Source organism: Crotalus tigris, unplaced genomic scaffold (genome assembly GCF_016545835.1).
Source record: "Crotalus tigris isolate CLP2741 ecotype Arizona unplaced genomic scaffold, ASM1654583v1 scf7180000019553.37968852642:3898890, whole genome shotgun sequence".
Lineage (NCBI taxonomy): Eukaryota > Metazoa > Chordata > Lepidosauria > Squamata > Viperidae > Crotalus > Crotalus tigris.
The window spans coordinates 2,653,970-2,681,541 of NW_024097591.1; the positions used below are offsets into that span (position 1 = coordinate 2,653,970).

At 50.7% G+C, this 27,572-nt stretch overlaps 1 protein-coding gene across 3 annotated transcripts; it reads right to left on the reverse strand.

Annotated features, from left to right (window-relative positions):
- Positions 1-581: 581 nt before the first annotated feature.
- Positions 582-27,356, reverse strand: GATAD2B (GATA zinc finger domain containing 2B). Of its 3 annotated transcripts, none has more exons than XM_039363263.1 (11): positions 27,204-27,356; positions 11,661-11,990; positions 6,655-6,784; positions 6,318-6,449; positions 5,904-6,035; positions 5,529-5,699; positions 4,965-5,280; positions 4,048-4,250; positions 3,700-3,813; positions 3,249-3,366; positions 582-3,107 (listed from the first exon to the last, which is right to left on the reverse strand). In XM_039363263.1, the coding sequence occupies exons 2-11, from the start codon at positions 11,987-11,989 to the stop codon at positions 2,974-2,976; spliced, it is 1,779 nt and encodes a 592-aa protein (XP_039219197.1). In that variant the 5' UTR covers position 11,990; positions 27,204-27,356; the 3' UTR covers positions 582-2,973. The 3 variants fall into 3 exon arrangements, with proteins under 3 accessions (XP_039219197.1, XP_039219195.1, XP_039219196.1); XM_039363261.1 differs by having other exon boundaries at positions 6,655-6,787; XM_039363262.1 differs by lacking the exon at positions 27,204-27,356 and adding an exon at positions 17,429-17,609 and having other exon boundaries at positions 6,655-6,787.
- Positions 27,357-27,572: the final 216 nt, after the last annotated feature.

Here is a 27,572-nt window from a genome sequence, read left to right on the forward strand (position 1 = left end):
ATCCGTGGTAATACTTGTAGGTTGTGCTCGCCCCCACCCCAAGGAACCCCCCCAACTGAAAAATAAAATCTAGGGTGGGCTTAAGAGGAGTAGAACCCAGGCCGGCCTTGTGTTGGGTGTGTGTGTGTGTGTGTGTGTGTGTGTCCTGGGGTACAAGAAGATGAAAAGGCACCATTGTGGGAACTAAGAGCCACCAAATCCATTTCAGCTTTTTTGGGGGGCGTTGAAAAGGGGGGGGTGCATGGGTGGACGGGATCTGCCCAGCCCCCTCCAGCTCCCCCCTTCCCCAGGAAACCACTTTTTTGCACATTTTAATGTCATACACAAAGGAGTTCACACTACAAAAGGACATCGACAAACGTCACAATATCCATGGCTAAGCTGTCTCTTTTTTGTGGTTTTGATTTTTCTCTATACAATGTATAACTTGTTTTTGTTTTGTTTGTCTTCTCCCTCCCTTCTCCCCCCCCCTTCTTTCTTTCTTCCTTTTTTTTCCATTTCTTTTCTCTGGTTTTCTTTTTCCTTTTCTTTAATGTGTCAAGAAATAGCTTATATACAACAAAGGAGTCCTTGTTATAACGTTTTTTTTTTTTTTTTTTTTTTTGCTTTTTCGGCAGCAAGGTTACTGTTAAGCAAAGAGGACATTTTCGTGGAGGGAAGGGCGCGAAGGACAGGGGGAGGAAAATTAAGGGGGCGGGATGGCTTTTGCCCCTCCCCGTTTTCCCGACGGAACCGTTAACATACAAAATAAAATAAAATATAAACAAGGAAACAAAACAGAAGCTCGGCATAATTCACAAAGCAGCTACAACTAAACAGTAACACCCCCCCCCCAAAAAACAAAGAAATGAAAGCCAGCATATTAATCTCTGAACCTTTTTCTTTTGAAATTAAAAAAAAGGTATTTTTCTATATTACATCCCCAAAAATAGACAGAAAGAGATAAAAGATAAGAGAAAAATCAAGAGGAGGGGAGGGAATAGGAAAGAGCTTAGGTTTACGGGCGGGGGGGGAATTCAAATTTATGAAGAGTGCTCAAAAGGAAGAGAGATGGGTGAGCACGTCAATTTCAGACCCTGCCAGAAAAAAATCAAGTCTTCCGTATAGCAACATTCCCATCTATTTTGGCTAATTTCTTGGCGTAAATTCAAACAGGCGCTTTTTCGAATTATTATTATTTTTTTTTGATACTTGAGCAAAAATTATTGCACGTTTCCTACATCACCGAAAAGAAAAAAAAGATTAAAAGAGAGGAAGGAATAGAGAAAGAGGGAAGAAATAAAGGAAGGAAGGAAGGAAGGAAAGAAAGGGAAGGGAGGAGGGAAGGAATAAAAGTAGACAGGAAGGAAGGAATAGACAGAGGATAGGAGGAAAAAAGGAGGGGAGGGAAGAAAATCAGCACAATATCCAACCCAAACTGAAACTCAAAATCTTAACCTACGTGACCCACTAAATTAAGGCGGGTCTTTGGTGACCCCCAGTTTGAGCCACAACAGAGAAAGCCCAGGGAAAGAGGATTAAGGAGGGGGTGCCTAGGGCGAGCTGGGGGAAACGGGGGGGGGGACTTAAAATGCCACATTCGAAAGAGCAAGGGAAAAATAAAACAAAATAAAACCATCGCCGAGTGCCGCGTGGCCAAGCTGGCTTGGTAGAGAATTGCACAAATTTGGGGAAGGGGAGGCCCGTAGCGGCACGTCGGGCTGTCTGGGTTTAGATGCCGGGAGGTGCCTGCTTTTCCAACTCGTCCCGAGCGCTGGGGGGGGGGGTAAAATCCAGGTCTCAGTCTCTTCTGCGCATCCAGACAAGCTTCCTGCCGCCTCCCGTGGATTTGTAAGTGCTGAAGAGGTCGGACGGGCGAAAAGGAAGCAGAGGGACCCTCCCTGGAGTTTGCCGGTCTTTTCAGAGGGACCGATGGCCGAGGTGGTCCCAAGAATCCCGGGGTCAATCATTTGGAGCAAGGAGGGAAAGGCTGGGAGGCGTTCTCACGTTCCCAATCGCTGCGTGGGAAATAGCGACTTCCTGGGCAGGCAAAGCAGAGAAGGAAAAAACAAGCCGAGGGGCGAATACTACAGGCAAAGGAACTGGCGAGGGGGAAGGGGCTCCTTGCCTCCAGCATCTATTGGCTGGAGGGATGGCAAGGATCCAGGGTCCCTGGATCTTTCCTTTGGCCCAGACTGATGTTGGCCAACGCATCGAGGCGAGGGTCGAACAAATCTCCGGCATGCAGAAGTTTCATTTTCCTAGGGTGGACGATTCAAACAAAAAAACTCTTGGTGGTCTTCCCGTCTCCAAAAGCAGCCTTCTCGTGGATATTTTGACCCCCACCCCAAAACCAGGGTTGGCTTCAGCTCCGAAGCGGGGCAACCGTTGTCATCCTCCCCCCTCGCCGATCCCTCCTCTTTTTGGGCCAGGATGGAAAAAAAAAATCGTTCCAAGACTCCAGGAATCCCCTCCTCTCCAGGTGGTCTCCTTTTCTCCCTCCCGTGGAAGCAAAAAAGCCAAAGGCGTTTAAAAAAAAAAGAGAGAAAAAAGCAGCCGTTAAAAATTCTACAGGTTGCCATTACAGACGGAAAACCCGAACAAAAGGAGAAAAGAAAAAGCAGCCGTTAAAAACAAGCGGGAAACACACGGGCACGGGGCCAGGGGATCCCGGCTGATGTGTTCTGACCTTTGAGTGGGAGGGGGGAGAGGGGAGCAGGAAAGAGCTTGAGGGCTCCCACCGCCCCAAAAACAAAATCCAGAGTGGGCGGCTCAGGTACAGGGCTGCGAGCGCGACGGTTGCGAAGAGGGCGGGGTTGCGCAAACGTTTTCTCGTCTTCATTTTTGCTTTCCTTTCTCTTCCTTTTTTCCCAATGTTTTCTGGGGTCTGTCCTTCCGTGGTAGGCACCAGTACAGGCACTGCATGCGACAGACGAGGGGGGGCGGGCGCAGATGGGGAGTCACGAGGAGGAGGAGGGGGGGGCAGGGCTGGTGTTATTTTTGCCCGCTAATGGATTGCGATATCGAGCGCGGAGGGATCATATCGAGGAGATATTCCCGCTGCCGGTCCGCCAAGCTGGAGCCTTTGTGGCCGCCCATCCCGGCGTTCAGGTAGGCGATGTTGACTCCTGGACAGATGGAGGGGGGGGAAGATAAAATCCATTTTTGGGATGTTCTGGAAAATTCCTGTCCCAGCAGAAGGGGGGGGGGGCTTGGCTCTGTGGCTGAATTCCACCCACCTCCTTCCAGCCCCAATTCGGCCCGGTTACCTGGCATCCCAAGGAGACCGCTGGCGACGGGAAGCTGCGGCGCCTGTGCGAAGTTGGACAACATGGAGCGAGCGGAGGTGGGCAAACTGCGTTGTAGGGAGCTTTGAGGCTGGGGGGCCTGGAGGAAGGAAAAAGTGTAGTTATGTTGGATGCCTTCATTGTGTTTAAAATGCTTTGTGTTGTGTTAAGATAGTTTTGGGATTGTTAAGCTGCCCAGAGTCCCTATAATTGGGATGAGGAAGGAAGGAAGGAAGAAGCAAAGAAAGAAGGAAAGGAAGGAGGGAGGGAGCCCAAGGGGAGTTGTGGGGCAGCCCTTAAACCCAAATGCCATTTTGACTGAAGGGGCACCTGGGCCAGCCAGGGAACTGGGGGGCAGAGACAAGCTGGGCCCTCCCCCAGGTGGGGAAAAGGGCCAGGCCGGGGGGGGGGGAGAGGCGAGGGAGGGTCTCACCTGACGGAGTGTGTGATGCCTCATGATGCTCTCCTGCTTGCTGACGCTGGCCACGCTGGCCGGAGCCGTGGTGGGCGAGAGGGTGGCCTGCTGCTGCAGCCGCTGCTCGATCTCCTGGGGAAGGTGGGAGGGAGACCGTCGCCACCCAGTCTGTGTGGGCGAAGCAGGGCATCCCCTCCCCTACCCCTCCTGCCACTCAGCAAAAAACCCCAGGCCTCGTGCGATGGGGATGGGGGGGGGTGTTTTGCACACTCAGCCTGCTCACGCCACCACCACCACCACCACCAACACACACACACACACACACACACACACACACACACACACACACACGGCCCCTCGACCTGCCTGCTCCTGCTGTAAGGCTTTGACGAAGGCGTTCTTCAGCCGGTTGGTGTGCTCAGCCTTGAGGGCCTTCTTCTGGTTGGAGGTCATGCACTGCTCACAGAGGATCTTCCCGTTCTTCTCCTGCTTCCAGTGCGGGGTGAAGTCCGTGCGGCACTGGGCGCAGACGAAGGGCTCCACTCGGAGGAGGGAGGCACAGCTTTTGCCTGGGGGGGGGGTGTTTTGGGGGGTGGGGGGGAAGGAGGAGGAAGCCCAATTATCCAAGGAAAGCAATGAAGCCCGCCTCTATTATTATTCTTTATTAATAACCCTAACCTACTCACTACTCCTTTCTCCTCCTATTTCCCCTACAAAAACAATCCTGCGAGACGGGCTGGGCTAAGAGGGAAGGACCCAGCTGGTTTTTTGTGCTTAAGAGGGGACTAGAACTCACCATTGGCTGGTGACTGGCCCAAAGTCACCCAGTTGGCTGTCATGCCTAAGGCGGGACTAGAACTCACCATCTCCTGGTGATTGGCCCCAAGTCAAGTTCACTTTCATGCCTAAGGTGGGACTAGAACTCCCCGTCTCCTGGTGATTGGCCCCGAGTCAACCAGTCAGCTTTCATGCTTAAGGCAGGACTAGATCTCACCGTCACCTGGTGACTGGTCCAAAATCACCCAGCTCATTTTCAGGGTTAAGGCAGGACTAGAACTCACTTGTCTCCTGGTTTCTAGCTTGGTGTCTTCAGCACTGGGTCAAAATGGTTCTAGTGAAATGCTAGCAGTGAGTTAATTCAGAGAGGAGTGCTGGATTTCCTCTTGCAATGACCCACGAAGGACGGCTAGGGACCAGAAACTACCATCTGGGACTTTTCCCAGTCCAGGTGTGGTGCTTGTGAAATTTGTGCTTTGGTCCCTCCCTCGTCCTGCACCCATTACCTTGGCTGTCAATGACGCTCTGGACCACTTCTTCCAGTCCCACCATGTAGATGAACTCGCTGTTGGCCGCGCTGGGCAGGAAGTGGAGCAAGGGGGCGGGGGGCTTGGGGGGCGGGATCTCCAACAGAGTCTTTTCCAGCTGCTTGCGCAGGGCGAGCTTGGCGGCAGCCTGAGAGTTGGCGGCGTCATTCATGGCGCTGGGGCTGGGCAGGGGGGACGCCACCCTGTTCACCGTCCCAGGCTGGATGTGGGAGGCGAGGTTCATATAGATGGCGGAGGAGCTGGTTCGCTGGCAGGGCACTGCCGAGGAGGACGGCTGGGGGGGGGGTAAGAGAGAGACAAGACACAACTTCAAAGTCTGGCGCTATGTTTGTGGGTGCCAGCCTTGCTTCTCCTTTGTTTCCATCCCTTTTTCTCTTCTCCTTTGTGTTCCCATCCCTTTCTCTCTTCTCCTTTGTGCTTCCATCCCTTTCTCTCTTCTCCTTTATGTTCCCATCCCTTTCTCTATTCTCCTTTGTGTTTCCATCCCTTTCTCTCCAAACAGGAAGACTTCTCGTCACTCACCGGCTGGTAATTGATAGCAGGGCTCATGTTGGGTGTGGTGCTGCGGATCAGGCCTGGTTTGGGAGGGATGCGCTGTCCTTGAAGCTGAGTGGGGTTGGGGGCAATGACGCGCTGGGAGATAAGCATGTGGGGAAGGGCGGTGTTGGTGGCCGATCGGATGACACTGTGACCCTGTCCCAAGAAGCAAGAGAAAGGTTAAGTCTTTCAAGAGCGGATAGCTATTGCTGGGTTAGTTTTTCAACTTCCCACTCCCAACTCAGCGATGCCAGGAGTTGCCCATCCCAAGCCTGCCCAGGCTGGACCCTGCTTAGTTAGTCGTCTGCCTTTCTTGCCTAAGGCGGGACGACAAGTAACAGTTTCCTGGAGGTCTCTTACCTGTAATGTTCGGAGGTTTTGGGGCTCAACCCCTTGAACTCCAGGTCGGGAGGGGAGTTTGGACAGAGCCTGCTGTCCGACGTGGGCAGGAGATGGCTGGACTATAGACGCTGCGTTCTGGACAACCGGAGTCTGGCCGAGGATGGAAAGAAAGAGACGAAGGATTATTAGAAAAATGTGCAACCTTGTTTAACTGCACAGCTGGCTGGGGAATTCTGGGAGCTGAAGTCCACCGAGCCTTAAAGTTGTCAAGTTTGGAGACGCCCTGGGCTAAACCGAACACTAAGGGTTTTGCGCTGGGAGAGAAAACTTCTCCAGACCCTGTTCCGGGTTCATAAAACAGGCTGGCCAGGCCTGGCCAACTGAGGTGTTGACGAGAGGGAAGGCCAGGCTGACCAGCGCTCACCGCCTCACCTTCTGGACCACGTTCTCCTTCTGCAGCTGGCTTTGCCGTAATTTCTTCAGCAGCACCAGCCGGGCTTCTTCTAATCGCAACTCGTCCCGGAGCTGTTTGATGAGCTGCTGCCTCTCCTCGACCCCTTTCCCCTGCGGAAAGGAGGCCAAGAGGTGAGGATGGAGGCCAATTTTCCTGCAGGGCTCGCACATCAGAGCACCCAGTGGGGAACACCTCCCCTTAGCAGGTTTTAAGAGGCTGCTGTGGTCTGGGAGCCCAACCTGATCCAGGGAGGCAAGTCGCAAGACCCTCCTTGCGAAGGTGCTCCTTGCACATTTTCCCCCTCCCTTGATGTACCTTGAACATTTCCAAATTGGCTGCCTTCAGCCGCTCTTCCATGCGGGAACTGGAGCGCGGGCTGGAGGCCTCGTTGTCGGAGAGGACAATGACATCCGGAGAGGGGGTGAGCCGTCCCCTGTCTTGATCGCTACTGATCGCAGAAAGGGGAGAGGGGAGAGGAGGTAGTTGAGAAAGAAAAGCCGGAGTGAGTGAAGGGGTGGGGGTGGGGTTGGACCGGGAGACAAGAAGCTACCGGAAGGAAGTTGTCCCTTACACAGCTGGACCCACAAAGGAATCGGAGCAGGTAAAGGATGAGTTGTGTGACATCAAGTGGCCGCATAGATTTTCTGTATAAAATGTGTCCCCAACCTGGTCCTTCAGCGTTCCCATCACCACTGTAACCAAGCTTCCATCCAGTTCACGCTGTCCTTCCTTCCTTCCTTCCTTCCTTCCTTCCTTCCTTCCTTCCTTCCTTCCTTCCTTCCTTCCTTCCTTCCTTCCCTCCTACACACTCATCTGCATTATTTATTATCTATTTCTCCCTCCTCTCTATTCATCTGTATCATCTCTCCATCATCTCTCTATTTATCTATCTTTCCATCCATCAATCCTCTCTATACATCTGTATCATCTCTCCATAATATCTCTATTTCTGTCTTGCCATCCAAGCATCCATCCATCCATCATTTATTTATCTATCTATCCATCCATCCATCCATCCATCCATCCATCATCTCTCTATTTATCTATCTCCCAATCCATCCAGACATCTGGCCATCCTCTCTATTCTCTCTCTAATCCTTCCTTCCTTCCTTCCTTCCTTCCTTCCTTCCTTCCTTCCTTCCTTCCTTCCTTCCTTCCTTCCTTCCTTCCTTCCTTCCTTCCTTCCTTCCTTCCTTCCCTATTCTCTCCATCCATCCTCCCCCGCCTCCTGCTCTCTCACACACATTTGGTCAGAGTGAGATCTTTCTCAACACAAGAGCTTTCCTCAAGAGCTGGGTCTTTATCCAAGGCGTCCCAGCGACCATCACTTCATCCCGTGGGGCTCCTTGGGGCTGTCTGAGCTGGGTGGTTTCCTGGCAGACCCAAACTGGGGAACACTCTCAGTGCTATGAAGTTATACATTTTCCAAGGTCTGGCCCCGTTTAAGCCCCCCCATCCCACCCCACCCCACCTCACCAGCCTAGGGTGGCCTTTTTCACCTGTATTGTTCAACAGCTGTACACGAGCCGAGCAGAAAGCTGCCTTCAGAATAAACAAAACCAAGCCTTCTCAGTTTTTAATAGCGTTTCCTATTTTCTGCCTCATCTCTGCTCTGGTCCTGGCTGGGATGCTCAATTACATAAGCCCACGTGGACGAAAGCAGCCCGGAGCGCAGCTCCTGCCCACCCCTCCAGCAGCCCACCAGCCACCAAAGGCATGTTGTTCTTTTTCCTCTGGGGATGTATGTGTGTGTGTGTGTGTGTGTGTGTGTGTGTGTGTGTGTGTGAGAGAGGGGTGGCAAAATCACCCCCTTCCCCCCCCCGCCCAGGCTGGGACTTAGGCAGTGGAGCCCTCGGTCTGCCCGAGCCAAGTCCTGGATCCCAGTCTGGGTCCTTTGAAGTTCAAGCGAGAGTTTCCCGACGAAAGTTCCTCTCTGTGCAGGCAGTCCTCGATGTACGACGACAGTGGAGCCCAAATTTTCTCCGGCTAAGCGAGACGTTCTGTCGGGCGGGTTTTGCCCCATTTTGCGCCCGTTCTTGCCGCACTTCTTAAGCGAATCGCGGCAGTTGTGAAAGTCAGCCCTGCAGTCGTTAGTCTGGCCTCCCCGTGGAGGTTGCTTGTCAAGCGGGTCGCAAAAACGGATCAAGAGGGCAGCAGGGCTGAGTGCCAGTTTAATGAAAAGAAGGACTGGGGGGGGGGGGAGACACATGAGAGCAGCCTTCCAGTTTTTGAGGGGCTGCCCCAAAGAAGGGGGGGGGTCATCCTAGTCTCCAAAGCAGCAGAAGCCAAGAAACAAGGGATGGAAACTAATCAAGGAGAGAAGCAACCTGGAATGAAGGAGAAACTTCCTAACAGGGAGGACAATTAACCGGTGGAACCGCTTGCCACCAGAAGTTGTGGGTGCTCCATCACTGGAGGCTTTCAAGGAGAGACTGGGTGAGATGGTCTAGGGTCTCCTGCTCAAGCAAGGGGTTGGATTAGGAGACCTCCAAAGTCCCTTCCGACTCTGCTTTTCTGTTCTGACGTGAGCAAGAATTAGGAGGAAAATCAATCCTTGCGAAAGGACGGACGGGTAAGGGGAGGATTCTGGACCAAAGGCCCACCAGAGAAGCCTTGAAGGGCGGCAGATACCTGCATTCCATGCTCCTTTGGGCCAGCTGCTCTCCTCCAGAGGAAGGCCCTGCACACACCAGGCCAAATTGAGGCCTGGAAGGGAATCAATGGACACCAGAGGCGGCCGCCCCTTCTCGTCGCCTGGAGACGCAAGAGGCAACCCGGTGGTAACCAAGCACTCGCTGGTTGCCTTGTGACATCACACAGAGGGGAGGACCACAAGCCTCCCAGGGTGTTTTGTGGGCCAAGGGACCCCCCAAACCACGAAGACTGGAGTCGAGAGGGGTGGAAAGGCCCTGTTCTCACAACTCCCTCAACCTTAGAGGGTTCTGTTCCCTAGAGGGCAATGAGATGATCATCAGGGATGGTCGATAAATGGCTCGGCCTGTTGGGAGGAAAAGGTGGCAATATCGAACGACGCGGGTGGAAAGATCGCCCCCCGGAAGGAATTCGAGTTGTCCAGGAAGCCTGGTTGATCCTAGAGATCTTAGCTTCTTCTCCATAACCAGCATCTTCTGTCCTTCATTGACATGTGAGAAAGACCTTGAAAGACGGGGCAAAGAAAGGCAGGCTAGGAACGATCAGATAAGACGTGGCATAGCCCAGAGCGGCATAAGGGGGGGAGAAAAAAGACATAGAAGGGACCCTCCCAAGCTTCTGGAGCTGTAAAGGGGAAGGTGGGAGAATGGGCCTTGCAAGCTTTGCAAGATTCTGTTGATGTAGCCCTACCATGAAGTAGAATTAGATCATTTCCTGTCTGCTCTACCAGGGAAAGGTGGTGCAGCAGCTCGGCGGTTAAGACACCAGGCTTATTGGTTGGAAAGCTGGCAGCCCAGGTTTGAAATCCGAGTGGCACGTGACGAGGTGAGCTCCCGTCTGCCCCCTCAGCTCCTGCCAACTTAGCAGTTCGAAAGCAGGCAAGTGCGAGTAGATCAATAGGTATCACTTTGGTGGGAAAGTAACAGAGCTCCGCGATGTCACGACCGCGGCAACATCTTTGGGCGACGGCTCGATGGCCATGAAACGGCGATGCGCACCTTCCCTATAGCCGGCAACGACTAGCAGAGTCAAATTACCGTTACTCCTTACTACTTGGGAGGGTGGAGAATGTGAGGTGGAAAAGCTGGAGATGTTCCCCCCTTCCGGTTTGGGTCCAGCTTGATCCCATGAAGGTCAACCCCATCTCAACTCTGTGCCCCACCCTCTCTTCTTATTGGACAGCAGCTCCTAGGCTCTGTGGAGGTGCCGCTGAGCTGAAAGCCCCTCTTGTTCAAGGTCAAGGGAAAATTGAGGGTGACCAACCAGCAGAGGCGGTGGGGCAGATGGCGAGTAGACGAGCCTGGATTGTCACCAGCTTCTGCCTTGGAGACACTCCTCGCCCGCCTACATCTTGTCCCTTTGCCACCCGAACGCACGAGTGAGTCATGAATTCGCAGCTGACGCCCGAGACGCTGCTAAACCTTGGTCTGATTGGCGCCCGGGCCACCCCCTGCATCGTGGTCTCATAGCACAGGGTCTCTAGGCACCCAAAGCCGAAAGCAGGATGTGTTAGGGATCCCTGACCCTCATCTCCTCCTCATCTCTGCTGGATCAACGTTTGGGAGAAGATTAAAAGCTGGAAGACCTGGAATCTTAACAACAACAACAACAACATCAAGCTCGGGAATAGATGCTTTCAGAAGGGAGGACTGAGACACAATATTATGGCATAAAATAAACCACAGAAAATTCATCTCGGGGGGGGGGGATTTTTGGCTATTCTTCGTGGCGTTTCCGGGAATCAGGCGAAAATCTGCAGGAAACGTGGATCAAAAAAAAAAATCCATTTGTTTCTTTCCCCCCCTTGTAACAAGGGGGGAGGCGTTTCAGCTCCTCTTCGCTTCTACTTGCCTCGCTTAATAAAGCCAATTTAATTAATTTTAACACATTAACATAATTCTATTAAGGGAGGTCAGGAAAGGGCTTAATCTGAGGCAGTTTCATGCATTCCATCATTCTGTGGGAGACACTCATGCTGGTGATTAAGAAATGTGTGTGTGTGTGTGTGTGTGTGTGTGTGTGTGTTGGGGGGGGGAAGCGGGGAATAAGGGACTTTTATGATACCACGATGCTTTCAAACCGTATGACCGGTGGCAGGCTAACCCTGGTTTAAGAGAATTAAAACTATAGGCAACCAATGTGGTTTGTGTTCCCGAGTTTTACACCCACGTGTTAATACTGCTAAGACCTAATAAATGGGATTCCCCCCCCCTCTTCAAATCAGTGTTTCCCAACCTTGGCAACTTTGAGATATGTGGACTTCAGCTCCCAGAATTCAACAGCCAGAATTCTGGGAGTTGAAGTCCACATATCTTAAAGTTGCTCAGTTGAGAATCAAGACTTCCTAAACTTCAAAGCTTTGCGTTGGCCAAGCTGGCAATGTTTGTTGACTTGTCCTGAATCCTGGTTCAGGGCAGGATCCTGAGGCATTCTGGGAGACGAGTCCTTCTTAAACTGGAATCCCAAACCAGCCATGGATTCCTGATTTCCAACCTCAAAATTCTCAAGACCGTTTTCACCTACCAAAATAAAAATGAAGGAGAACGCAACGGGTGGCCCAAAGCTGACCTTCTTGTGAACTTTGGATACTCAACGTCCATCATCAAAATTAATAGGTACCCCCCTCCAGACCAGCCGTGTGGAAAAAACAAAAGTGGGAGGATCCCTACCTTCTCCTTGCACTCATGTCCACCGGCTCATCGTTGATGTTCTCCTTGCCGGATCTCCCGGAAGACCTCCCGTCGGGATGGGGTCTCAAGTTCCCGTTCAGCTTCTCCTCGTAGACTTTCAGTCCGTCCTGCTTGACCGGCAGCTCGTGGGGCACCTCGATGCCCGCCAGGTCTTTCCTCTTGAGCAAGGCCAACATCTTGAGCCGCTCCATGGCCTCGTGGCCTTCCATCTTCAGCCTCTTGGCCAAGACATCGTCCCGTTCTTCGGCTTGGTCCAGGGTCCGCTTCAAGCGGTTGAGGCGCAGAGCATCCTCGGTCATGCGGTCCATCCTGACGGGGGTGGGTGGGGTGGGATGGAAGGAGAAGGCCAAGAGTGAGAAACCATCATCTAATGAGGTGACCATGTCGGGTAATCAAACATCTCAAGAACTAATCAAGGAGAGAAGCAACCTAGAACTAAGGAGAAACTTCCTGACAGTGAGAACAATTAACCAGTGGAACTCCTTGCCTCCAGAAGCGGTGAATGCTCCAACACTGGAAGTTTTTAAGAAGAGACTGGACAGCCATTTGTCCGAAATGGTATAAGGTCTCCTGCTTGAGCAGGGGGTTGGACTAGATGACCTCCAAGGTCCCTTCCAATTCTATTATTATTATTATTATTATTATTATTATTATTATTATTATTATGAACAGTTAGTGTAGATATTATTTTTACTACTATTTTTTTTTTAAAAAGAAGCAGCTTAAAATAAATGGCCGTTTCTGATGCAACCCAAACAGCACCTTCCGTTTTCATTCCTGACTTTTAAAATGATGACAATAACAAAAAAAAAATCCAGGGCTAGAAAAACAGCTAGATCACCTTTTCTCTCCCAAATCTGCAAGTCGAAATTCAACCTTACGAATCAAAACTTCCTAACGTCGTTGATTCCATCCAGCGGCTAAACAAACCTGGTTATCGACACAGATCTAGGTTATTGCCAGACATCAAATCTAACCCCCCCCAAAACAGCTGGGAGCCCAGTTTAGTTAACTAGAATTTCTTTAAAACCCACCACCCAAAACTTATTAGACGGTGGTGCCGGAAATTTAGCTTTTCAACCTGCAAATAAGGTCCTTTCTTAAACTCCAAGAAAGCAAGACGGGGAAACCACGGTCAAGAATTTAATTAGCCACGATAAGAATTCAGCTGACTAAGGAGAAAGTTGATGACGTCTCAGTGTCTCATTAAAAGATTCTGGCTTATTCTTCTGGAGTTAAAAAGTATATGACAGATGGGGACAATATGAGCTAGAGAAGAGCTCCTGCAGTAGTCCTCAACTTACAATTTATTTGCTTAGTGATCGTTCAAAGTTATGACGGAGCTGAAAAAAGTCCAGTTCTCACACTTACGACTGGACCTCGCATTTACGACCGTTATATATCACACACACTCCGACTGGCTGAGGAATTCTGAGAGTTGAAGTCCATAAGGCTTAAAATTGCCAACGTTGGACAGCCCTGATCTACAGGAATAATAACAATATTCCTTAAAAAGCACCTTTTTTTTTCCTTCCCCTTTTGCACCATTTTGAAAGTCCTTTTCGAAGAACGATGTGAAGGAGTGAGACCGGCCTGGGTCGAAAAATCTCAGGGATCCACTCGGATCCCTCTCTGTCTGTCCCTGGATTCATCCTGAAGAGGCTTTGCCGGCAATATCTCCAAATGTAGGCGACCAAAAAAGCCCAACAGGGATTTTTCAGCGAGAAAGCACTGCACTCCGAAGCACCGGAAAAAGAGGTTTTCACACCTACGGCCGTTGCCGCGGTCAAAATTCAAACACTTGGCAACTGACTCATATTTATGACGGTTGCATGTCCTGGAGCCAGGGGATCCCCGTTTGCGACGTTCTGACTAGCAAAGTCAAGGGGGGGGGAACCTGGATTCGCTTAGGAACCGTGTGACTAACTTAAACCCCGCAGTGACTCCCTTAACAACGTGGCCAGAAAAGTCGTAAAACGGGGGCAAAATTCACTTAAGAACCGTCTCGCTTAACAATGGAAATTTCGGGCGCCTAAGGGGAGGACCACCTGTATTCCTCTCTCCAGCTCGCTCCTTGCCACTGGATCTGCCCTTTTAGAAGATATTCGGGTCGTCTCCAAATTCTCAAGGGCCTTCGGAGAAAAATGGGATTGCCAAAATACGCTTAATTATCAGATGTTTTTCCTTCCAGCCCAGAATGTCCCTTTGGGGTTTTTTTTTTTGGGGGGGGGGGGCTGCCCGCCTCTTTCTCTCTCTCTCTCTCTCTTCCCAACTTCTCTGCGTGGTGCTAAAAGCGGAAAAAGCCGCGTGCCGGGGTGGGGTGGGGGGGAAAGATGCATTTCAAGACACAACGCACAAAATGGCTGTCTCCCAAGACGCACAGCCGTTTCCATACAATGCTATAAAAAGGACAATCTCCTAAAAAGGAAAGTGGGAACTGACAGCCAGCAGGTTAGGAAGGGCGGGCAGGGGGCTACAGAGAGAAAGAGAGGAGGGAAATGCCAGCAGATTAAATCAATCAGCCCACTGGATCCAGTCCAGATCCCTGGTTTGTCTTTCTGGACCGACCTTTCCCCACAATCGCAACCCTTGCCCGGACTTGCCCGACTTCTTAAGGCTGTGTGTGTGTGTGTGTGTGTGTGTGTGTGTGTGTGTGTGTGTGAGTGTGTGCTGGGGAGCAAAGGTGCAGAGGGGGAAGGCAAGGAGAAGCTGCATGCCCTGCAGCCAGACACCCCCCTCCCCAAATGTGGCTGGCTGGCTTTTGAGGAGGGGTCCCTGATTCCCCCACCATCCCTTTGAGACAAGAAAAGTGGTGGATTTTAGATCAGGCTGGTGGGATTCTTCAAAAGCTGGCAGAGGTAGAGAAGGGACACCCCCTTCTTACCCCCCCCCACACCAGACCAACTAGAGCTAGGCTTACAACTTGTTGAGTGCAAGGGGGTTGCCTTCCTCCTCCTCCTCTTCCTCGCCTGCCTTTTGGGTCTTCAGAAGGGGGAGAGAGGTTTTTTTAGGGGATTTTAAAGGGAAGGTTTCAAAGGGCGCAGCGGGGATGGGGGGGGGGGAAATCTAGCCCCTAACAAGGAAAAGGGATCAAGGAGGATCCAAGGCAGCTTCTTCGAAGGGCCCTAAATTATTATGGGCTGGTAAGATTTTCCAGCAGAGGAAATAGGAAGTGCACAAAGAGTTTTCCAGGCATTCAAAGCGCCAGAGATGTGAAGTTAAGTGGCCCGTTTGCTTCTACTGAGCTGTTTGAGGACCCATTTGTGTGTGTGTGTGTGTGTGTGTGTGTGTGTGTGTGTGTGTGTGAGAGAGAGAGAGAGAGAGAGAGAGAGAGAGAATAGGTGATTCCCAGGCCCACCTCCAGAAGCAGAAAAGGGCTTTTGAAAACAAAAGAAAGCCTGTCACAATTCCGAAGAGCCGAGAGAAACTAAGTACACTTTGTCCTCGATTTACGACGGTTGGTTTAGTGACCGTTCCGACTTACGACGGCCCTGGAAAAAAGTGACCGGAGACCGTTTTCCGAAGAGCCGAGAGAAACTAAGTACACTTTGTCCTCGATTTACGACGGTTGGTTTAGTGACCGTTCCGACTTACGACGGCCCTGGAAAAAAGTGACCGGAGACCGTTTTCCACACTTAACGACCGTCGCGGCATGCCCGTGGCCCAAATTCAGACGCTTGGCGACTGACTCATATTTACGATGGTCGCAAGGTCCTAGGATTCCCCCCTTTGGCGATTTTCTGAGAAGCAAAGTCAATGGGGAAGCCAGACTCACTTAACAACCGGGTGGCCAACGTATCGCCTGCAGTGATTCACTTTACAACGCTGGCGAGGAAGGTCGTCAAATGGGGGCAAAATCCACTCAACATGCGTCTCGCTTAGCAACAGAAATCTTGGGCTAAGTGGGGGTCATCAAACTTGGCCCTTTGATGACTTGTGGACTTCAACTCCCAGAATTCCTCAGCCAGAGTGCCCGCTGGCTGAGGAATTCTGGGAGTTGAAGTCCACAAGTCACCAAAGGGCCACGTTTGAAGAGCCCTGCTATAGAGAGAGGTTCCTAGAAAGACCCATTGGATTTTTTTTTTTAATCAAATTTACTGCTCAAATTTACACAAAGGAAAAACAGGCTAGGGATGGTGGTGAGGCTAATTAATAATAATAATAATAAATAATAATAATATGGTAGTAAATGGTAGTAAAATAATATCTACGTTGAAATTAACTGTTCATAATAATAATAGCAATAAGTTGGAAGGGACCTTGGAGGTCGTCTAGTCCAACCCCCTGCTCAGGCAGGAAACCCTATACCATTTCAGACAAATGGCTGTCCAGTCTCTTCTTAAAAACTTCCAGTGTCGGAGTGCTCACAACTTCTGGAGGCAGATTGTTCCATTGGTTAACTGTTCTAACTGTCAGGAAATTTCTCCTTAGTTCTAGGCTGGGCTTACTTCTTCAAGTGACCCCCGATAAGATTTACAGGAGTTGGGAGTCCACACATCTTAAAGTTGCAGAGGTTGAGAAACTGTGGACTAGAAGCTTAAGAGGGATCCCGTCTGGTTTCCCATACAGGATATTTCAAGTGGCAGAGCCAAAATCAACCCTGTTCTGAAAGTGGGTCTTTTCGTTTCATTTTTACCTCATTTTACATGTGTGGGGCATTAAAGCAAAAAAAAAAAAAAATTTAAAAAAAAATCAAAATCAAAAACCAAGATGCCCCAGAATCCTGCCATTCAATCAAGGTCTTTTCGATTCCCGAGCCATGTGCAAAGAGTGGGGGGGGGGAGAGAAGTGGGTGTACATGTGGGGGTGGGCCTTGTTTCTCCACCCCCCATGAAAAGTGGGAGAGGAAAAAAAAAACCCAGCCTGGGACAGCTCCCCCTTTCCAGATGGAAATGTAGTGGAACCTCCACGTTCTGACCCCTCTCCAGAAAATAAAGGGAGGCGGGTGGATGGGGTGGGAGGGTTTCCAGCCCTCTCCCCTCCGTTCTTCCCCTCCCTGACACAGCCGGCCAAGGCCCTTCTACTTGCCGCACGCTTTTGTGTGTGTGTGTGTGTGTGTGTGTGTGTGCACCCCTGTGCGTTTCACACAGGCGCACAAGCCGACTTCCAGCCCCTGGCTGCCGGCCAGCCAGGCGCGCGCTGCCTCCCTTGTCAGCCTTGTGCCTTCCATTCACAGAGCTGGGTTGTAGCTGACATGAAGGAGAGGGAGGGGGGGCAGGCAGGGAGGGGGAGGAGGAGGAGGAGGAGGAGGAAGAGGGAGGGGGGGGACAAGGGAGGGATACAAGAAGGTTGGGGGTATTTGATCCAACTATCAGCACGCCAGACAGACAATAGAAGGCATTCGCCCGCACAGGGGGGGCTGGGTTCCTTAACAGCCCCCTTCCTCCCCCACTGCTTCCCCTGAAACCTTTCTGATCTGGGGGGTGGGTGGGAGTGGGACCCCCCTCCAGAACCGGGGGAGGGGGCAGACGGATGCGCAAACACGACAATGACGCCTCGAATTCAGGATTGGAGGGGGAAAAAAAAAGAACTGTTAAGAGAGGGAAGGATTAAAGAGAGAGAAGATGGAGGAGACCTGAATTTGGGGAAAGTCTCAGCTGATCCCCGCGGCCCCTCCATCTCCTTTGAGGGGTGCATTGTTTTGGTTTGGGTCTCCCCCAAAGAAAGGAAGAAAGGGGGGGAATGGATAAAGATGGGGACCAAGCCAAAGAAAGCAGAAAAGGACTCCCCCCCCACAGGGTACTTACAGGTAGCGTATTCTATAACCCTCCTTGACTTGTCTAGAGGGGGGGGCCAGGCAGACAGATGGAGGGGAAGCCGGATCGGGAGCACGCCAAGAGGGCAGGGGGCTGGTGAGCCGGGGGGGCTGCTTCACCAGAAGCCCCCTCGGTGGAAGAGGGGCGGCCGCGGCGTGCCATCCCCCTCCAGGGACCAGCCCCAGCCCAGCCGCCTCCGAACGGGCACGTCGCTGCCAATCATCTGTGGTGCCGTTATATTAAACAAAAGAAAGGGGGGGGGGTGGAAGAGAGAGAGAGAGAGAGAGAGAGAGAGAGAGAGAGAGAGAGAGAGAGAAGGCTATACTTTTACCCATGATGCCTAGCGGGGGCAGGGGAGAGGAAGGGGAGAAAAAAAAAAGAAAAGAAATAAAACCAGTTGCAACCGGTTTGTAACCTCAGGACATGGAATTATTGCTAAAAAAATAAATATAAAAAACATTAAGTTGGTCGGTGGCATCAGAAGACGGTGCCCGGCTTCGGCACGCTCCCCCTCCCCAGGATCCTCGCCTGGCACCAACGGGGCGCTTGCTAGGCCTGCCCCCCCCCACACAAGTGGAAGGGGAGGCTGGCACCCTGCCAAACATTGCCTCCCATTCACAAGTGTGAACTTTTCTGTGACAGGGTGCCTGGATGAGGAAGAGGAGGGAAGGAAAAGGGGAGGAAGGGGGCTGGTTTTTTTTTTTTAAAAAAATTGTTTTTAATTGTCAATATTTGGAGGGCAATCTTCCAGAACGAAGGAGCAGGGACCCCCCAAAGAATGGACTCCGTGGCGAGTTGACGGGGCCAACGGCTGAACTGAATTCTGTTTTTTTAAAATCAACTCAACTCAAATCAAAAAGTTGCCGTGGGACAGGAAGCCGAGCGGAGAGCAGGCCTTGCCAGGAGATGACATATCTCCCTTCGGTTCCAGAGGTGCTAACTTGCCGGGTGCCACCTTCCTACCCAGGATGGTAACAACTGGCCTTGACAACAGTCTCCCTGGATCAAAGGCAAAAAGGCAGCTCGGCTTGGAACGGCTGACACCCTTCACGAATATCTTTCATATTATTAAAGCACCGGCTTCTGCCTCCAGTCTGAACACCTGGATGGCCGAGCAACCGATCCTCATAACGCATGCTGCCTAGCTCCAGCCACTGCCATCCAGAGCAGAGTTTCTCCACCTGGACAACTTTATGACCCGTGAACTTTAACTCCCGGAATTCTGGGAGCTGAAGTCCACGGGTCTTCAAGTTGCCAAGGTGGAGAAACCCTGACTGAACTTTAGGAGCAACCTGACCTCAACTAGAAATTGTTCTACAACTCCGGAATCCTAGTAGATAAAGGCCAGGGGTCTTCCAACTTGGCAGCTTTAAGACTTGTGGACTTCAACTCCCAGAATTCCTCAGCCAGCCAGGGCCGTATTCTGTTCCATCTATTCCATATTTTCTTTATTCTGTTCTGTTCTGTTCTATCCTATCCTATATTTTCTCTATTCTATTCTATTCTATTCTATTCTATTCTATTCTATTCTATTCTATTCTATTCTATTCTATTCTATCCTATCCTGTATTTTCTCTATTCTATTGTATTCTATTCTATTGTATTCTATTCTATTCCTTATTTCTATTCTATTCTATTCCTTAATTCTATTTTATTCTATTCCTTAATTCTGTTCTGTTCTGTTCTATCCTGTCCTATATTTTCTCTATTCTATTCTATTCTATTCTATTCTATTCTATTCTATTCTACTCTATTCTACTATTCTATTCCTTATTTCTATTCTATTCTATTCCTTAATTCTATTCTATTCTATTCCTTAATTCTGTTCTGTTCTGTTCTATTCTATCCTATCCTATATTTTTTCTATTCTATTCTATTCTATTCTATTCTATTCTACTCTACTCTATTCTACTATTCTATTCCTTATTTCTATTCTATTCTATTCCTTAATTCTATTCTGTTGTTCTATTCTGTTCTGTTCTGTTCTATTCTATTCTCTATTCTATTCTAGCCTCTACCTTTTAGCAGGCCAAGGAGCTAATCTACAATAGTTTGGGAGTAAAATTCATCCATTTCAAGGTTCCTTTCAAAAAAAAAAAAATCTCTGCTTGCAATAGGTAAAAAAAATATATCTTGTAACATAGATAGGAAATTATGTTTCTTTTTAAAAAAATGATTTAGGAAGTTAAAGGAAAAGCAAACAGATCTTTCTCTGCTAAGACGTTGCGACTTTCTGTCTACGTTAAAGTAACTAAAATGGGATGAAAACACACAACCTGCAGTCACTTTGATTAGGGGTAGTTTTTTTTTTAAAGCTGATACAAGTTTGTTTTTAATCAATTTAACTTTAAAGTTCTATCTGCTTTAATTCCAAAGGGTGACATAATCCGCAAATAATCACACGGCCCCCAAATATATATATATATATATATATATATATATATATATATATATATATATATATATATATATATATATATATATAGTGGTTAGGCTAGGCCCCATTCAAATAAGAGTCTGTTATATATATATATATATAGTGGTTAGGCTAGGCCCCATTCAAATAAGAGTCTGTTTGGCTTAATCTGGCCTGGAATGGGTAGTGAGAAAAGTAATTTAATAATTACGGCTGCAGCAACTGTATTTTCTCTGTGCTACCAAACAGGGGCAGAATCATCCAAATTCTGCACTCACAATTATGCAAATCCACATCTGGAGATCTGTTTTAGAATGCCACTTTAGCTGATGATAACAATAATATTAATACACGGGAAATCACCCATAGCTTTGCTACTTTGAAGAAGGACTGGGGGTGACATGATAGCAGTTTTCCATTATTTGAGGTGCTGCCACAAAGAAGAGTGGGGGGGGGGTCAAGCTATTCTCGAAAGCACCTGAAGGCAGGACAAGAAGCAAAGGATGGAAACTAACCAAAGAGAGAATCAACCTGGAATTAAGGAGAAATTTCCTAACAGTGAGGACAATTAACCCAGTGGGATGCCTTGCCTCCAGAAGTTGTGGGTGCTGCATCACTGGAGGTTTTTAAGAAGAGACTGGACAGCCATTGGTCTGGAATGGTACAGGGTTTCCTGCCTGAGCAGGGGGTTGGACTAGAAGACCACCGAGGTCCCTTCTAACTTTGCAGTGCTGTAATTCTGTTAATTTTACTTTCTTAGAAATCTCTCAGGGACACTGTCCTACTGGAAAAATTATACTGGATCATCTGGGCTTGGCAGAATAGCTGGGGTCATGCCACGCATTAAATGAATCAAAGCAACTTTAAAAAGCAACGAACCAGGCTTAAAACTGCGCAATAAAGTAGGTTATCTGAACGCAACAGGCAGGGAACTCTATGCAGGCTCAGGAGATCGCAACGTTCAACATAGCTGTTACGCAGAGAGACCACGGAACTGCAAATAAAATCAGAGGCCGGGCGAACCGAAATCCTAAGGCAGGACGGTTCAAATTCCAAATTAATCTAACTGTTCAGCAATTCAAGGTCCTCTACCTAGCACGGCTTCAAAAGATTCCTCCTCTTTTTAGGAGAAGTTACCAGGAAGAGAATCGTCTCCCTTCTCCAAAACAGAAGTCTGCCCGAAGTTTAACGAAGAGAAGGACAAGGGGGGGGCATGATAGCAGTATTCCAATATCTCAGGGGCTGCCATAAAGAAGAGGGAGTTAAGCTATTTTCCAAAGCACCTGAAGGCAGGACAAAAAGCAATGGGTGGAAACTAACCAAGGAGAGAAGCAACCTAGAACTAAGGAGAAACTTCCTGACAGTGAGAACAATTAATCAGTGGAACAGCCTGCCTCCAGAAGGAGTAAATGCTCCAACACTGGAAGTTTTTAAGAAGAGACTGGACAGTCATTTGTCCGAGATGGTATAGGGTTTCCTGCCTGAGCAGGGGGTTAGACTAGATGACCTCCGAGGTCCCTTCCAACTTTACTACTATTACTATTACTTTTCCACACGCCGGTAAAATACACCACCCAAGCAGTTCTACCTAGCAGGAGAAGAATGAAATATACACGCTACCAAATCGGTCCATCTCAATAGTGAAGAGGGAATTCCCATGTACTATAACAGTTTGGAAGGGCACAGCCTGGCAGGTGAGTTTTCCTGTACAGAGCAAGGGGGGGACACCCCCCCCCAAATCAGGAAAACCCTTGTTCCGTTCCCACGACCCAGGCAGAATTTGCTTGCCTTAAATATTTCTCACTTTTATTTATACGAATGTCGAAGGAAATTCAGAGAGGCTGAAAAGTACCATTAACAGAATCTCCATTCTGGCTCAAACAAGAGGCGAGAAATAATGAAGATTTAAGATTTTTTTGAAAGACTCTATCGCTTCCCCCCCCCCCCCAATCAATAGGGCCTGGGGGTGTATGTAACCCTGCCTGCCCAGCCCTAACTTAGAAAGCCTCGGACTGCCCCACGGAGTTTACACGCTACTTTCAGTTCACTTTTCCACTTCAATCCGTGTTTCCTTTGCAACGCACGTGAACGGGCTCAAACCACCTGCATAAAACTGGAGATTGACAGGCTGTATGTAAAAAGGCAAAAATCTCCTGTTTTGGCATTGGTTAAGCAAACCAGGCCTGGCACTGGGCTGGTGGCCCTATCCACAACTGAGTCTCCAAATTGGGGGGGGGGCGCGCCTTTTTTTGCCGGGTATGCAACGTCAGCCAATTGTAGCCGGGCTCCTGCAATCTGGGGGGGGGGGGGGAGAGGGCTTCGCTCTCTAAAATAGTAGGGCTCAATTCTGGCAAAGCGTTTCCTGAATGTGGGGTGAGATCCAGCAGAATCCTGTTCCTGGTTGATCTGGAAGGAAAGGAATTGCAGGAATTGGGTATGTCTAGTCTAGTGAAAAGGAGAACCGTGTGTGTGTGTGTGTGTGTGTGTGTGTGTGTGTGTGTGTGTGTGACACAATAGCAGTACTCCAATATTTGAGGGGCTGCCACAAAATAAAGAGGGGGTCAAAGCTCCTCTCCAAAGCAGGACAAGAAGCAAGGGATGGAAAATAACTAACAGAGAAGAGAAGCAACCTAGAAAGTAAGGAGCAGTGAGAAGAGTTAATCAGTGGAACAGCCTGCCTCCAGAACTTGTGGGTGCTCCAACACGGGGAGTTTTTTTTTAAAGAACAGACTGGACAGTCATTTGTCTGAAACGGGATAGGGTCTTCCGCTTGCCAAAATCAAAAACTGAAATTCTCTCCTGGTTCGTTGGCGGGGGGGGGGGGAAGAGAAATCTCTCCGCTTCCAGATGTGTCTAAGCAGCCCTCCTCTCTCGTGGCTGGCTGGGAACATCTGGAAGCATTAGATCCCTTTTGCCTTGTTGGATGGGAACCGGACAGGAAGCTGGGCAGACGATGAGGGTCAGCGTCTTCCTGGCCTGATCTCTAGGGATATCTTGGGGTGCACAGGAGCCCCTGCCCAATTAATTGCTAAAGGGGAAAATGTTGCTTGTTTAGGATAATGCTGGTCTAACCTCATCTGGTGTAAGGCAGAGGCCCCCAACCTTTTCTTCCACGGACCGGAGGGTGTGTGGTTTTGCGTGCTGCCTGCATCCTGCAGATGGGGCTTTGCTTGTTTGTGCGGACCGGCTGCTGGCGTGCAGCGGCTTGATTCCGGTCCACAGACCAGGAGTTGGGGACCCCTGGTATAAGGCATAAGAAGTCCAGATACGTAAAACGTCAAACCATAAAGGTAAGAACCAAGAAACCTGCAACGGACGTGGTACGGTTGTTCTACTGCAGGTAACAGAGCTTCAGGAGAATACAGGTCATCCTGACTTACAACGGTTCATTTAGTGACCGTCCAAAATTACAAGGACACTGAGAAAAGGGACTTTTTCATCCCAATGACCCTTGCAGCCTCCCCGTGGCCGTGTGACTTGCGTTTGGGTGCTTGATAACTGGTTCATATTTATGATGGTCGCGGTGTCCCCCCCCCAGGGTGCTGCAATCTCCTTTTGTGACCTCCTGACAAACCGAGTCGACACGAGGAAGCTGGATTCACTTAACAACCACGTGACTAACTTAACAACGGCTTAAGTTTGCTTAAGCCGTAAAATTGGGCAAAACTCGCTTAAGACACGTCTCATTTAGCAACACAAAGGTTTGGGGCTCAGCTGGGCTCATACGTTGAGGATTACCCATGTAGGCGGCATTCTTCTCCGTTAAATTAGGGAAGCCCTGAATTCAAATTTAATTTGAGGGGGCCGCTGGAACCCCGACAGCTTCAGTATCCTCGCCTCGCCTCACATTCGCTGACAGTTTTTTCCCAGCAGCTGATCAAACTTTTACAGTAGCTGAGCTGAGTTTTCTGAAGAAAGCAAGGCCAGTTTTTTTTTTAAAAAACTCTCCTTGTTTTATGAAGTTTCTCAGTCCTAGAGTGAGTTAGATGGGGAAGTCAGTGCTGACTGCTAATCTGGTATGTGTGTGTGTGTGTGTGTGTGTGTGTGTGTGTCTGTCATCTTCCCCCCCCCCAAATCTGTGAAAAATGCCAATCAGATAGAAGGGAGGAAGTTTCGTATGAGCAGTCCCCAACTTGTCAATCGCGCAGGTGGTCCTCTTTTACGACTGATAGGACTTGCCGCTGTTTAAGGGGCACAGGACAATGGTGGCGATGTAAAACGGGGCAACACTCACTTAACAAACAGTCATTGTGAACGTGAGACCAGGATTACCCCCGCCAGTACATTTGGCAAAAGAGAGGATGGGATGGCAGAGTAACAGGTCCTTGCTTCTCCAAGTCAAGAGACCGCCCTCCCAAATGGCTCGGCTTCCACGTCGCACAACAAGCCAGGCGTGTAGGCAACCTGCCCTTGGAAAATAAATCCAAATGAAACTTTTATGGGCTCCCCCCCCTTTCCACAAGCCGAGTCTTTTCCCCCACCGCTGCGCTGAGGTTTGCATAGCACCTCCCGAAACAGCTGGAGGCCAAGGAGCGCCCCAGCCCAAAAAAAGTCTCCCAGCTTAGCACCTACCTACCTCTGGGTGCCTAACGCTGCAATCTGGTATGTGTACAAACACATACGTTCACACATTATCTACCACATTCACCCCAGGGGCTAGGGCGGGGCTCAGACATTCCAGCAATAATAATAATAATAAGAAGAATAATACTATTAACAATAAGGCTGCCAATCTCTACCAAAGGATTTTCTTTTTTCTCCATCTACCTGCTGGATTCATCTGGGCAAAGGGCATCCCTGGAGTGGGAGTGGGGTAGGGGGAGAGAGACGAGAGATCCCACCCACCCCAAATCCTGGCCCATGGGCCAAACAATGCTGGGACCCTTCCCGAAAATAGATGCTTTTTCTTCCAAGGAGGGGTGGGAGACGCTCAAAGGAGCAGGGGTCTTTGTTAAAGGGGCTTCTTGTAATTTTTTTTGGGGGGGGGGGTCCTTTAGCTCGCTGACAGCCAGGGGGGAAACCTGTGCCCACCGTCCGCGAGGGAGATGGAGAAGGGCTGCCAAGCAGTTGGAGACAATCCCCCAACCCAGCCTCCATGGCGCAATGATGGTGATGCACATCTCCCCCCCCCCCCCCCGCCTGCCAATTCCACCATCTCTGGTCAAAGAAGAAATATTAACCCTTCACTTCACAGAACGCCGCACACTTCCCGAATAAAATGTCCTCTCCAGAAGAGGGGAGGAGACCCTTTGCGCCGCCTCTGCTTTTTTCCAAGACACGGCAAGCTTTTGGGAACCCCTGGGGATCCCTCCGAGGGGGGGGCAAATGTGCCCAGGGCAAGGAAGCACACACACACACACACAAATTTCCCCTTCCTCCATTTTTTTTCCTTCCCAGAGCAATCCAATCCACATTGAAGGCAAGCAAACAGCTTCTTCGTCTTGCCACCCACGGCAGGCGGCTTCTTGGGGACGAGTGGGTTGAGAAATCCCGGTGGGCTGGGTGCAAAAGAGGCGCCGAGGGGTGCCAAGACTTTCCTCCCCCCCCCCTCTCTCTTTCCCCACAGAGGAAATGCCAAAATCAACAAGAGCAGATTCCGGAGGAAAGACGATCCGGAGGAGAGGATTTAGAAAAGAAAAAAAAAGCTTTCGACCGAGAGTCTACTCTTTTAAACTCAAAATATTCCGTTTTCCGTGGGTCTCAGGCTGGCAGATCCCAAAACTTTGGGGAGAGATGCCCCACAGCCCCTTGGAGTGTCCAGGGAAGAGAAGCTGGCTTAGAAAGGCAAAGAGAGCCATTCACCCCTTTCTTCCCTGCATTATTTGCCCCCCCCCCAAATAAGAGAGGTCAGGGATAAATTCAACGTCTTCTGCCAAGATGCTGGGCATCCCTGAGACAGCTGTGTCTCTCCCCACCTGCTCCTCTCTAGGCTCCGATTCACTTCTGGGGGGGACCTCACTGAACCCCCACATCTCTTCTGATTTTGGCGTGCCTGTTCCATCTGTCAAGGCAGCCTCTCTGCTCCCGGGCTGGCATTGGGACCCCTTCAAGGAGGGGCTTTCTGCTCTGCAAGGCCTAGTTTTCTTCTCCATCCCCCCCCAACTTTTCATGACTTTGATCTGAGAGACATCCCCCCCCAAAAAGACTACAATCTGCTCCTTTTCAACTCCACAAAATTGGGGTCTCCTTGGCATTCATGACTTCTTTCCAAACAGGCCCCCATCTGGGGAAAAAAAATCACAGCAACCCCCCCCCACACACAATTCCAAAGAGCAAGAAGAAAAAAGCATATCCAGCCTTGTTCTGATAACTCTCCCCAATGGTGAATGACCCCCACCCAATATTTGCTTGCACACCAATGCAACTGGCAATTGGGGGGGGCTGTTAAATCTTTTACAGGGGGTCCTGCTGCCAAAGGCTGAGCCCCCCTAAATTCCCCTGCCCCACAATTTAGAGGCCCACAAGGATGCCGCCTCCATACTGGGCAAGGCGCCCAGAAAAAGCCACCCCCACCCCCAAACCTTTTGATTTAAGAGATGTAAACCCCGACTTGCTTTCCTAATCTCTGGCGCCCTCCGAGGCTTCGTAGGCACCCCCAAACTCAAACCAGGGGTCTCCCCCCAAAGCCCCCAACCCAGGTTTCATCTGTCCGGCGTCCCCCCACAGCGACACGTCCCCCACCGCCCCCCACCCAATCCAAAGACTTTGCAAGGCACCCCAGCAAAAAATGCATGAATGAACCAGCCCAGGAATGAATTAATGGACACCCTGATGCATCTCTTCCGTCACCCCTAAAAACAAGACCCCAGACCCTCCTGCCTGACACGCAGACGTCCCCCACCTGAAATCCAGAGTCTGCCCTTTTTTCCCTAGACACCCCCCACCCCAGATCTAGGCAGTTCAACAGCCCCCCACCCATTTTGCAACAAAGATCCCCCCCAACCAAAAGCAAAAAGAGGGGGAAGACCCCCCACTCAGGCCGGCGCCCCCCCACCCGCCCCCAAAGCCAGGTGGGGCTTTCCTAAAAGTGGGGAGGGGGCGGGGGCCCCAGAGACAAGCGTGGGGAAGGGGGGGCAAAGCTGTCGAATGGCCATAGGAAAACCCCATGCAAGTCTCTATGGGGGGGCTGCTTCCCACCACCCAAGGGGGGCAGCCCCCCAAGGCAGAGGGGTCTCCCCTGGGGGGGCAGGATGGAAATGCACCCCTAATTTAGCCCCCCATGCCTTGATCGAGCCCCCCTGCAGGGTCTGGAGACCCCCCCCGCTGCCCGTGGCTGGAGGCCAGCGGGGATCCCCATAGGCCGCGGAGCTGTCAATCAAACGCCGCCCCGCCCCCTCGGCTTCCACTCACCTGGCGGCGTCCGCAGCTCCCTCAGGCCGATCGGGAGGGCGGCGGCAGCAGCGGCGGCGGCGGCGGCGGCGGGAGGGCGCAGGGGGCCGGGCGGCGGACAGCAGACGCGGCGCCACCAGCAGCGACACCGACACCTCCGCCGCCGCCGCCGGAGCCGGCACCCACCACAAACAATGCGTTTGATTGGGCGGCGGGGCCCGCCGGGCGCGCCCCGCCCTCCGGGCCGCCAGCGACGACGGCCGTTGGGCGCCGCGTGGGAGCGACGGGCCGGACGGCCAATGGCGCGGCGAGGCAGGCGCGCGGGGGGCCGGCAGAGGGTGCCCATTGGCTCAGGCCAGCGGGTGACTGGCGTCGGGCGAGGCCAACGAG

What these genes read in the sequence shown, in the direction of transcription:
- GATAD2B (XM_039363261.1), bottom strand. Translation starts at nt 11,989, where the DNA reads ATGGACCGCATGACCGAGGATGCTCTGCGCCTCAACCGCTTGAAGCGG. An exon ending in CCAATTTGGAAATGTTCAAG is followed by an intron (nt 6,450 to 6,654) that starts GTACATCAAGGG and finishes TCCTTTCCGCAG; the next exon opens with GGGAAAGGGGTCGAGGAGAG. An exon ending in GAGCGTCATTGACAGCCAAG is followed by an intron (nt 4,251 to 4,964) that starts GTAATGGGTGCA and finishes CCCCCCCCCCAG; the next exon opens with GCAAAAGCTGTGCCTCCCTC.